General features: G+C 40.7%; 1 protein-coding gene across 1 annotated transcript; it reads left to right on the forward strand.

The window, feature by feature from the left end:
* The first annotated feature begins 3,515 nt into the window (after window positions 1-3,515).
* Window positions 3,516-5,271, forward strand: LOC129639046 (small integral membrane protein 10-like protein 2A). The gene has a single exon (XM_055563902.1). The coding sequence runs from the start codon at window positions 3,713-3,715 to the stop codon at window positions 3,917-3,919; it is 207 nt and encodes a 68-aa protein (XP_055419877.1). The 5' UTR covers window positions 3,516-3,712; the 3' UTR covers window positions 3,920-5,271.
* Window positions 5,272-13,080: the final 7,809 nt, after the last annotated feature.

Genomic DNA, 13,080 nt, shown 5'->3' on the forward strand with positions numbered 1-13,080 from the left:
CCAGGAGATAAACTCCTTCACTGGTGATGAGGGAAAGGAAGATGGTGGAAGCAAAACCCAAATTAGTCAACCATTTTTCAAATAATTTTTAAAATAATCATTTCCTTTCCCCTCATCCTTCCATGTCCACTTTCCATACTGGTCCTTCTTCCCTCAAAGTGGCTCTGCTTCTGCAGCATCCTTTGCCTGCCTGAGATTCGTTGGGCTGTGGTGCCCTCCTGTATGATTTCAGTTTGAGCCAATCTGTATTCATTCCAGGAATTTATCAAACATTTTGGGCCACTAGGGACTTCCCTGATAGCTCAGTTGGTAAAGAATCCAATTGCAATGCAGGAGACCTGGGTTCGATCCCTGGGTTGGGAAGATCCCCTGGAGAAGGGAAAGGCTACCCACTCCAGTATTCTGGCCTGGAGAATTCCATGGACTGTATAGTCCATGGGGTCTTAAAGAGTTGGACACGACTGAGCAACTTTCACAAGATTATACAGTTTCCCAAGGACAATGCATTGCCTGAGGCTGTCTTGTCTACTCTGTTTCTCCTAAAGCTGGGGTTGAGATTTTATCATTTATAGATTGCTTGCGCTGTTCTGCTTGCCTTAGACAAAAATTCTAATATAAAAATGAGCAAAGGAACCAGAGCCTGGGCAACTTGAGGAGCAAAGAGACAGGGGTGAGGAGAAGGGAAAGTTAACTTAAAGCTTAACTCTCCTCTCCCCACTGTTGCCACTGCCCCTGGGGTTTCCAGGACCCTTTTAGTCTGCCTTCCAGTCATCTAGTCCATGGGGCCCTCCTTCCTTTTGAGGCCACTATGAATGACCAATAAACATAATATTCAGCTTCAACTGTAATCAAATATAAGCAAATTAATTAGAATAATGCTTTGTTTTTAGATTAACAATAAAAAAAATACATAATAATAATATGAGTGAGGATGTGGAGAAATGGACAGCCTCATACATTACTTGAGGGAGTGGAAATGGGTACAACCTTTCTTACATGGAAATTGAATATACTGATTAAAATGAAGACTGAAAATCTTTTTTTTTTAGCTTATCCAAATGTTTATATATATACATATTTATTTAATATATATATATATTTAATTGAAGTATAATTTATTTACAATATTGTGTTAACTTTCAGGTGTACAATAAAGTGATTCAGTTATATATGTGTATGTGCACTCAGTCATGTTCAACTCTTTGTGATCCCGTGACTGTAGCCTGCCAGGCTCCTCTGTCCATGGAATTTTCCAGGCAAGAATACTGGAGTGGGTTTTTATTTCCTACTCCAGGGGATCTTTCTGACCCAGGGATCAAACTTGTGTTTCCTGCACTGGTTTACCATTGTACCACCTAGGAAGCCCTCAGTTTTATGGAGGGCTTTACTATCTGAGCCACCAGGGAAGCCTATATATCTATATCTATATATACTTTTTCAGATTCTTTTCCACTGTAGGTTATTACAAGATATTGAATATAGTTCCCTATGCTATACAGGTCTTTGTTGTTTATCTCTTTTATATATGAAAAAGTGAAAGTGTTAGTCATAGACATTCCCTTCTTCAAGGGATCTTCCCAACCCAGGGATCAAACCTGGGTCTCCCGCATAGCAGGCAGATTAGATTCTTCACTGTCTTTTATATATAGCAATGTGTTAATCCCAAACTCCTAATTTATCCCTCTCCCTCCTTTAACCATAAATTTGTTTTCTATAAGACTACAAATCTTTTGACAGAGTACTTCCTTTCATGCAAATGTGCAACAATATCTGTACGTATAAAAGATGTCTAACCTTGCCAGTAAACAAAATATGCAAATTAAAACAATGAGATGTCATTTTCACCTAGAACACCCAAGATTTAAAAGAACATCAATGCCATTATTAAGAAAGTAGAGGGTGTTCATGGATACCTTAGAGCTGTGTGGAAGACAGTTTGACAATATGTATCAAAGTCATTAAACAAATGAAAAACTTTTGATCCAAGAACTCCATTTCTAGGAATGTACCGGAGCGAGACATCAGAGAAGTATACAAAGATATGCATGAGGATGCTAATCTCAACACTGTTTATGACTGTGGAAACTTTGAAACCATCCAAATATCCTTCAGTTAATGATTGGCCTGCCATAAGGAGTCATACACAGTACTATTGATCACAAAGAATCAATATGGAAGGATAAGCAAGATATATCATTATATTTAAAAACAATTGTCAAGACAGTATGTTAGTATGATTTCACTTTTATTTTACTATTGGTGTGTGAAATATATATGTGTGTGTATGTGTTTTGTTTATTAAAATTGACTAAAACATATACCAAGCTGTTAATAGTCTTTTTTTTTCTGGTGGTTGTGATCCTAGAAACTTTAAGGTTCAATGATTTACAAACAATTGGTAAAAATTATATATATTAAAACTTAAGAAATTTTTTAAAGTTGCTAAGCTTTTCTGATAATTAAATAAATGCAAATTAGAAGAATAATAAGATACAATTGTTGTCTCTCATGTTAAGGAAAAAAATTCCAAGACTGACACTTAATGTTGTATAGAGCTTCCTTCTCTAAACTTCTTTGATCAACCGCATGTATTAGGAAAACTTATTGACCTCAAACACTAAATATCTATGCTATGTGATTTTTAATAATAAAGATGGAATCATATGATTCATCCTCTTCTGCCACTTGCAAATTCATGTTTACAATGATGCTATCGCAATAAATTTTGACATAAGAAAAACTGGAAACATTCAGAACGCCCATCAACAAGGGACTTGTTAAATGAATTATTGAACATTATGAGCTAATATATGTATTGGTGTAATTATCCATCTTCAAGGAGAGTGAGGCAGTTGTGTGTTATTGACATGGTAAGAGCACCTTATCAACACATCACATCTGGAAGTATATACAGGAAACGTAATCTCAGTTCATGGCTGCTGGGGCGGGGTGGGGAAAGGGAAGCTAAGCAGGGAATTTGCTTTCCATTGTTCTCATTGTGCTGTTGACAAAGTCGAAAAACTTGCTTTTAGACTTTTCCCATTAGCAGAATACTACAGATATAAATCACAAACAAATAAGATGCTTGAATGAATAAAGCAGAATGCACACAACTTAAATTAGTTGGTTTGGTGTGTTTGTACTAGCTTACAACTGGGGACTGAAAAAATTCCTAAAGGGATTTGAAGTGACAGGAAACGGGTTCAAGCTTCGAAGCTGCTCAAGATTGTGCTTATGAAGGAAAATTTCTAACGTTTGGAGCAAGTTTCACCTTGCTTCCGTTAAAATTTAAAAATTAAAAGTTAAAAAAGGACCACTGGGGTCAGGAAGCTAGGTCTCCCGGACAAACTGCCCGCCCCTCCCTGCTCCTCCCGACTCCCCCTTAAAATTCCCCCTTCCCAGTCCCAGGGCTCTGGATCCCTGGCGCTCTGTCAGATCCCGCCCCACGTGGCCCTGAGGCAGCCTAGGAGGGCGGCCCGGCGGGGCACCAGTGACCGCTGTGGCCGGAGCACAGCCAGAGGAGGAGGGAGCACAGCCAGAGGAGGAGGGAGCACAGCCGGAGGAGGTGGGATCCCACAGTGCAGAGCAATTAGCATCTGCTGCTGCGCGATCCACCTACCGCGCCGATTCCCCCCCGCGAGCGTCCTTCTGTCCGCTGAACCAGCGGGAAGCACCTGGCTCTGGGCGCTGTATCCGGGGCCACAGCAAACCGATGGCAGCAACAGCGGCCCTGTCGGGCGTAGCAGTGCGGCTGTCGCGCTCAGCCACGACCCGCGGCTCGTATGGCGCCTTCTGCAAGGGGCTCACGCGCACGCTGATCACCTTCTTCGACCTGGCCTGGCGTCTACGCATGAACTTCCCCTACTTCTACATCGTGGCTTCGGTGATTCTCAACGTCCGCCTGCAGGTACATATTTAGAGCAACTAACTTTGCGGCAGTGGGGAGGCCCAGCAGGATGGCTGACCTCCACCCACTGGCTCACCCGCCCTAGAGCACAGTGACCGGCTTGCCTGGCGCACACACACTTGCCGACCTGTCCTGCTATCGCCCCATCTTTTCATATAAACGGACGGCTAGAAATCATTATTTGCGGAAAGCCTGCAATATAGCCAGGAAACTCTAAAATAAACGAGAAGTTGAATCTCAAGGAAGGAACAGAACTAAAAAATCTGAAAATCCTCAGAAATATTTAAGAAGTTCTTCCGTACATAAAGGGCTTCCCTCGTGGCTTAGCTGGTAAAGAATCAAATGAGCACGCACACTGGGAAATGACAATGAGCACAGGATGCCCTAAAGGAGAAAAAAGAGGAAAAGTTACCAACGACTTAAATGAACTGCACAAGAATGGTCCAAATAGGAAGCAAATTTTCCAAATTTGAAAAAGAAGTGAAAGGACTTCCAACTGGATGAAATCAATTCTAGGCAATAGATGGATGGAGTTAGAAGCTGGAGGAAACTGATCACATGATCTGGAAGGCATACTTTTCTTCATTCCCCAAAGGAAAAAAAAAAAAAAAAACCAGAACCTTCAGGGAAAAACAAACATTTCAAACTGTACAAGGAGAACATGCTTCAAATATGAAGCAACCTCAGTTTTCAGCCGTTGCGGGGAGTGTGAGAAAGGGATTCGGAACACTGGCATACGTGGATCAAGACTCTGCAATCACAGAAAATCCAATCATAGCTTCAACATCCCTATTCAATGAACAGTGTTTAAATAACCATTACAGTGGAAATATTAGTTATGCTTTTTCGTTTTTAGAGTAAATCTCTAGGCAAAGCAGGGAAGACTTAATTATGGTCATAGAACAGAATGGGAATGGTAATCAACTTTGACAAGTACAGGCAACAAGTTGGCAACCAGAGGCGAGGAAAGGGAATAGTGGTGTTATTCTCCTAAACGAGGAAATCTCTAGGTGAAAGAATAAGGCAAATTTAGGGGTTAAATTTTTAAACTGAAGGAGTTAACCAACAGGAAACTTAAAAATAGTGATACAATGGTAAGGAAGTGGGGGAGGAAAACCCAGGAGACAGCAGGAAGGCAGCAGAAAATGTCCCACTTCATCAAAGTTAAAAAATAGTAAGAAAAGCATATTACTAGGAAAAATGGAGTTAACCTTTAAACAGACATGTAAAGTTTTTGCCTCTGGAATGGGAAAGCAAAAGTTAAGAAGGGTAGGCGGGGGTTCACTGCTTTTCATTATATGTCCTTTTGCACTGGTTGATTTTTTTATAATCCTTTTTATGCATGTATTATCTTGATTAAAAATTAAAACCTATTAAAAGTGAATTTACTGCAGTTGGAAATTTGGGGGAAGGGAGTTGGGGAGTGGCCCATGAGTCCAGGTAGGTTTTGCCTTCCTATCTTTCTGCAACAGTGGATGCGTATCCTAAACTGTTCCTGAATGAGCACATGAAATATGATTTCCTTGCTTTCTAAGTACACCATAAGACCATAAGGAAATGCCTGATGAAATTATCAGTGATCTTCAGATAGCCCAGAGCTTCCTTACTCTATGAAACTTCTCATGAGCTAATCTCTGCAATGTCATGGTTAAGGTAAAAACAAAACAAAAAGTGTGATTTAATTTTTCAAAACTGAAAAATTGGGCAAGTACCCCATGATGTTTAGACAAGGTTCTCACATTTTAGTATTGATCATAATAGCAAGAGGGGGGAAATAAGCTAAATGTGCAACAGAAGCTGGGCTAAATAGAAATAGTCTATCAATGGAATGGGGTAGTATGTGCATGTTCAGTTGCTCAGTCTTGTCCGACTCTTTGTGACCCCAGGGACTGTAGCCTAACAGGCTCCTCTGTCCATGGCATTTTCCAGGCAAGAATACTGGAGTGGGATGCCGTTACTGAGCCAGAGAGAAATATATATTATATTACATACACTCTTCTTAATTATGGAGAAATAATACTTGGAAACACTATTGCACATTTACTATAACCATGCAATATCCCAAGCAGTTTGTATGCATCATTTCATTTAATCCTCACGACAACTCAGAGATACGTGACTATCATCACCCCTGGTTTGCAGGAGAGGAGACAAACACGGAGAAGGATAGTGACAGAGTGATGAAATATTGCCAACAATAATATTATTCCTACTAATGTGAGACCTTCATAGCTATGATTTGTTTTTTTCTTTGCATTACTCTGCACTCCCAATGCAGAGGGCCCTGGGTTTGATCTTGGGTCAAGGAATTGTATCCCATATGCCACAAATAAGACGTGGCACAGCCAAATAAATAATAAAATAAATATTAAAAAACTTTAGTGTAAAATTCACTATCCAAGTGGATGGCATGGATGCTAGAATTTGGGGAACACAGGGTTGGACACCCCATTCCTACACCCTTGAGTTAGCACTCCCAAGTACGTGTACCACTGCACATGAATGGAGGGTCAGGTGTAACTCAGAGTCACTCAGGATTTGAATTTTAACCAAAGAAATTAGTTTTGATGAGATATTAAATGCATTCTTGCAACAATACTCAAAAGCAAAATAGCTTTAATGTGGAAACTGTAACTGTAATTAAATGCAATTAATTAAACTGTAATTAAATGTCACTTTCTCCTCAGAAAACAGTTTTTGCCCATTAACAGAGAAACATCAAATATACACAGTTTTAGACAGTTGCAGTTTAAAATTTTTTAACTTGCATAGATTATGTACAGGTTTTTGGTTTTGGGGTTCACTTTTCAAATTATTTCCCCTAATTCACTGCAGGTATAATTTCTCTTCATCTGACAGACCAAAAGAAAATAAAAAAGACAGCCAGTGAAACCACAGCATCCTCAGATTAATTAACCTGCTCAATTCCATGACCATCTGACTTTCGTGAGCCAAATATTTCTGGCAACTTTTGGCATAGACTTAATTGTCGAGTGAGATGCAGTTCTCTTGAGCACTGCTAACACTATCCTAGAGCAACAGAAAATGTCCTTTAATTCAGGCTTTTCTAAACATGCAACTCTCTTAAAGCACCAGATGAGAGGAAGCTCCTCTCTCACATATAAGATGAAAAGAATTCCTTTTCTTTCTTTTCTTTTAAATTGAAGTATAGTTGATTTGCAATGTGTCAGGTGTACATCAAAGTGACTCAGTTATGCATACAAATATATAGAGACTTCCCTGGTGGCCCAGTGGTTAAGACCCAGTGCTTTCACTGCCATGGACCCAGATTCGATCCCTGGTCAGGGAACTAAGATCCCACAAGCTGCATGGTGTAGCCAAATGTATATATATATATATGACATACGTCTGGAGAAAACTCTTAATTCAAAAAGATACATGAGCTCAATATTCACAGCAGCATTATTTACAACATATATATACATATATATAGGCTTCCCTAGTGGCTCAGTGGTAAAGAATCTGCCTGCAGTGCAGGAGATGGGAGTTCATTCCTTGGGTTGGGAAGATCCATGGCCCCTGGAGGAGGGGATGGCAACCCACTCCAGTATTCTTGCCTGGAGAATCCCATGGACAGAAGAGCCTGGCGGGCTACAGTCCATAGGGTCACAAAGAGTCAGACATGACTGAAGTGACCTAGCAGGTAGGCAGGCAGCCATATATGTATATATGTGTATGTATGTGTGTATATATATATATATATATATATATATATATATATATATTTGTTTTCAAATTCTTTTCCATTATATGTTATTACAAGATACTGAGTACAGTTCCCTGTGCTATACAGTAGGACCTTGTTGTTAATCTGTTTCATATATAGTAGTTTGCATCTGTTAATCCCAAACTCCTAATTTCTCTCCCTCCCACCCCCTCTATCCCCTTTGGTAACCATAAGTCTGTTTTCTATGTCTGTGAGTCTATTTATGTTTTGTAAATAAGTTGATTTGTATTATTATTTTTTAGATTCCACATATAAGTGATATCATATGATATCTGTCTTTCCCTGTCTGACTTATTTCACTTAGTACAGTATTCTCTAAGTCCACCCATGTTGCTGCAAATAGCATTATTTCACTCTTTTTTATGGCTGAGTAGTATCTCATTGTGGAGAAGGCAGTGGCACCCCACTCCAGTACTGTTGCCCAGAAAATCCCATGGATGGAGGAGCCTGGTAGGCTGCAGTCCATGGGGTCGCAAAGAGTCAGACACGACTGAGCAACTTCACTTTCACTTTCCACTTTCATGCATTGGAGAAGGAAATGGCAACCCACTCCAGTGTTCTCGCCTGGAGAATCCCACTGACGGGGGAGCCTGGTAGGCTGCAGTCCATGGGGTCACACAGAGTCGGACACGACTGAAGCGACTTAGCAGCAGCAGCAGCAGCAGTACCCCATTGTCTATATATACCACATCTTTTTTATCCATTCATCTGTCAGCGGACACTTAGGTTGCTTCCATGTCTTGACTATTGTAAATGGTGCTGCTGTGCACATTGGGGTGCATGTATCTTTTCAGATTAAGAGTTTTTGCATTCCTATATACTAACAATGAAAAAACAGAGAGAGAAATTCAAGAAACAATCCCATTCACCATTGCAACGAAAAGAATAAAATACTTGGGAATAAATTTACCTAAAGAAACAAAAAACCTATATACAGAAAACTATAAAACACTGATGAAAGAAATCAAAGATGACACAAATAGATGGAGAAATATACCATGTTCGTGGACTGGGAGAAACAATATAGTGAAAATGAGTATACTACCCAAAGCAATCTATAGATTCAATGCAATCCCTATCAAGCTATCAGTGATATTTTTCACAGAACTAGAACAAATAATTTCACAATTTGCATGGAAACACAAAATACCTCGAATATTGAAAAAGAAGAATGGAACGGGAGCAATCAACCTTCCTGACTTAAGACTATACTATAAAGTTACAGTCATTAAGACAGTATGGTACTGGCACAAAGACAGAAATACAGATCAATGGAACAAAATAGAAAGCCCAGAGATAAATCCACACACCTATGGACACCTCATCTTTGACAAAGGAGGCAAAAATATACAATGCAGGAAAGACAGTCTCTTTAACAAGTGGTGCTGGGAAAACTGGTCAACCACGTGTAAAAGAATGAAACTAGAATAATTTCTGACACACAAAAATAAACTCAAAACAGATTAAAGATCTAAATGTAAGACCATAAACTATAAAACTCTTAGAGGAAAACATAGGCGGAACACTCTGACATAAATCATAGCAAGATCCTCTATGACCCATCTCCCAGAGTAATGGAAATAAAAACAAAAATAAACCAATGGGATCTAATTAAACTTAAAAGCTTTTTCACAATGAAGGAAACTATAAGCAAGGTGAAAAGACAGCCTTCAGAATGGGAGAAAATAAGAGCAAATGAAACAACTGACAAAGAATTAATCTCCAAAATATACAAGCAGCTCATGCAGCTCAATACCAGAAAAACGAACAACCCAATCAAAAAGTGGGCAAAAGAACTAAACAGATATTTCTCCAAAGAATACATACAGATGGCTAATAAACACATGAAAAGATGCTCTACATCACTTCTTATCAGAGAAATGCAAATCAAAACCACAGTGATGTCATCTCACGCCAGTCAGAATGGCCACCATCAAAAAGTCTACACACAATAAATGCTGGAGAGGGTGTGGAGGAAAAGGAACCCTCTTACACTGTTGGTGGGAATGTAAACTGGTACAGCCATTGTGGAAAATAGTGTGGAGATTCCTTAAAAAACTGGAACTAGAACTGCCATATGACCCAGCAATCCCAGTGCTGGGCATACACACTGAGGAAACCAGAATTGAAAGAGACACGTGTATCCCAATATTCATTGCAGCACTGTTTGCAATAGCCAGGACATGGAAGCAACCTAGATGTCCATCAGCAGACAAATGGATAAGAAAGCTGTGGTACATATACACAATGGAGTATTACTCAGCTATAAAAAAGAATGCATTTGAGTCAGCTCTAATGAGGTGGATGAAACTGGAGCTTATTATACAGAATGAAGTAAGTCAGAAAGAGAAACACCAAAAGAGAATATTAACGCATATATATGGAATTTAGAAAGGCAGTAAAGACGATCCTATATGCAAGGCAGCAAAAGAGACACAGGTGTAAAGAACAAACTTTTGGACTGTGTGGGAGAAGGCGAGGGTGGGATGATCTGAGAGAATAGCATTGAAACATATATTACCATTTGTAACATAGATGACCAGTGCAAGCTCAGTGCATGAAGCAGGGCACTCAAAGCCAGTGCTCTGGGCCAACTCAGAGGGATGGGGTGCAGAGGGAGGTGGGACAGGGGTTCAGGATGGGGGACACATGTTCATCCATGGCTGATTCATGTCAATGTATGGCAAAAACCATCACAATATTGTAAAGTAATTATCCTCCAATTAAATAAATAAATTCTTCTTTAAAAACAAAAACAAAGACTTTTCTCCAGATATATGCCCAAGAGTGGGATTCCTGGATCATATGGTAGCTCTATTTTTAGTTCTATAAAGAACCTCCATACTGTTTTCCAAAGTGCCTGTATCAATTTACATTCCCACCAACAGTGCAGAAGAGTTCCTTTTTCTCCATACCCTCTCCAGCACTTGTTATTTATAGACTTTTTGATGATGCCCATTCTGACTGGTGAAAAAAATTCCTTTTCTACCTTGACTCTATCAATTCCCCCTTCCTTTCCCCAAGGTCCTCTCCAGGTAGGACCAAACTTCTGACTTCACAGGCACAGATGAAGGTTCCAGGCCCTAGACTTTCCTCAGGCTGGACTACAGCCTGCACTTTCCATTGTGACCCTTGACCCCCTTTCTTGAAGGCAGTCCCATGACTGCCTTCAGACTGGTTCTGGTCACCTGAATGATTACTGGTGATGACTCCCTTCTCCAGCAACTCAGAGAGACTATCTTTAGAATCCTGGGCCCCAGGATAGGTGTGAGAGTGGTCAGAGAGTGGGAAACAGTCTGTCTTTTAAGACATGTTACCCTAAGTCCAGACCTTGGGTAGTGTTACTGCAAATCTAAGAACTTTGCTTCAAATCCTTCCCTAAGGATACTTGGGAAGCTAGAAGTCAAGTTCATAAGCTAAATTTTGTTGAACCAAAGAATCTGAGTAATTCCAAGTAAGGTAACCAAAGTCTTAAAAGGTGGAGGCCTTTAAAAGGACAAGCAAGGGTCCTTTGGCGGTCCAATTTGGGGATCCTTTGCTGGGTACTGCTGTCCTTCCATCATTTGTATTTCTATACCAAGCACTCCTATGGTCTGAAGAAGCGAATCCCTGTGATTTTCAGCAGTTCCCTAAAGGAGTAAATGTTAGGTAGACAGAAACGTAATATAGGGGACTTCCCTGGTGGTCCAGTGGCTAAGATTCTGTGCTCCCAATGCAGGGGACTCAGGTTCAGTCCCTGGTCAGGGAACTAGATCCCACATGTCTCAACTAAGACCCATGCAGCCAAATAAATAAATATTTTTTTAAAAGAAAAGTAATATAGATGGTAACTACTTTCTACTCCTAACTTGTACAAACACCCTTCTTCCATTCATACCATTCCAAACATGGCTCCCTCCTGGCATACTTTAATTACTCCACATACCACCAAGAACTAACCAGAGAGAAATAACAGATACAAACATTTCCAGCTATCACAGTCAAAAGTGAGGTTATGGGGCATCTGTTTACAGTTCAGTTTTTCTCCACAATCTCTTCTTTCTCTAGAGCCACATTATCCCAACTTATTGTTGTTATTCTACAGTTCCATGACCTAAATGGTGAATTCACTCCCACTCTATCCTATTTAAAATACTAAAGAAGAGGTGAGAGTTTTTAAAAAACACAATCGGCCGGCCAACACAGGTAGAGGGTAAGTCCTTGTGTCTGCACATAGCCACAAGGTGGTCCTGTTATTTATTTATAACTTCTCTGTCAATTTCACTGTCCTTTTGCCTTACCTGCCGGGGGTGGGGCGGTGGGGCACAGTTTCATTCCTGAGGAGTCTGAGCTTTGGTGGGCTTCTTAAGGCTGCAGTACTCTGGTGTGTAACCCCTCAGCACAGTCATATAAGAAGAGACCTTAGGGGATCCAAGTCTCATTTGTATTCCTCCCTGTTCTCATTCTAAAGAATGAACACCATAACCACCTATTTTGAGTGGCTCCAGGAACTAAGAGTGTACTTCACATTTTGTGGAACCATTGTTTTGCTGCATACTAGATGTGCTTCTTCTAGGGAACGAGAACTTCTAAACCAGCAGAGATCAGACATGCAGGGACACAAAGTACAACTGTTGCAGATGGGTCAGATTTATTTATGAGAGACACCACCTTTGTTTCTGCCCCTCTGTTCTGAAACTTGCAAATCTTGGCAATGGGAGAAACAGCACCATAAATGGGTTCCTGGTCCATAATGGATATTACCTCCTAGCAGCCTGAGGTACAATTCTTGCCACATGCTCCACACAGCAAGCATACCGATTCACCCTAAATGTTTTGGGCCATGGAGAGCCTGTTTTAGCTGTGGATCCACATTAGCCTGGGTGTGGTAAGAATGCTATGCTACGCTAAATCACTTCAGTTGTGTCCGACTCTGTGCGACCCCATAGACGGCAGCCCAACAGGCTCCCTGGTCCCTGGGATTCTCAAGGCAAGAACACTGGAGTGGGTTGCCATTTCCTTCTCCAGTGCATGAAAGTGAAAAGTGAAAGTGAAGTCACTCAGTCGTGTCCGACTCTTAACGACCCCATGGACTGCAGCCAACCAGGCTTCTCCGTCCATGGGATTTTCCAAGCAAGAGTACTGGAGTGGGGTGCTGTTGCCTTCTCGGATGGTAGGAATAACAAGTGCTTTTTGAAGTCCTGGACGGTGGCCAAAATCTCTGCAGTTCCCATAAGGATAAGCTTATTCAATTCCCATAAGGATAACCCCATTTTACTTCCTCTATTGATAAGGAGGGTGATTCACTCCTTCTGAACCTCATAGCTCTTTCTCCAGTGGCCAGGGAGCATGGGGCAGTAGACAGGAGATGAGAGTCTGTCTCTGCCTGGAAATTTCTGAAGTCAGGAGGTTTGCTGGAGCAGTCTATTCCAGCAGGGTGAGCAGA

This window comes from Bubalus kerabau, chromosome X, assembly GCF_029407905.1.
Source record: "Bubalus kerabau isolate K-KA32 ecotype Philippines breed swamp buffalo chromosome X, PCC_UOA_SB_1v2, whole genome shotgun sequence".
NCBI lineage: Eukaryota > Metazoa > Chordata > Mammalia > Artiodactyla > Bovidae > Bubalus > Bubalus kerabau.

Coding starts and splice junctions, on each gene's coding strand:
- LOC129639046 (XM_055563902.1), top strand. CDS start 3,713: ATGGCAGCAACAGCGGCCCTGTCGGGCGTAGCAGTGCGGCTGTCGCGC.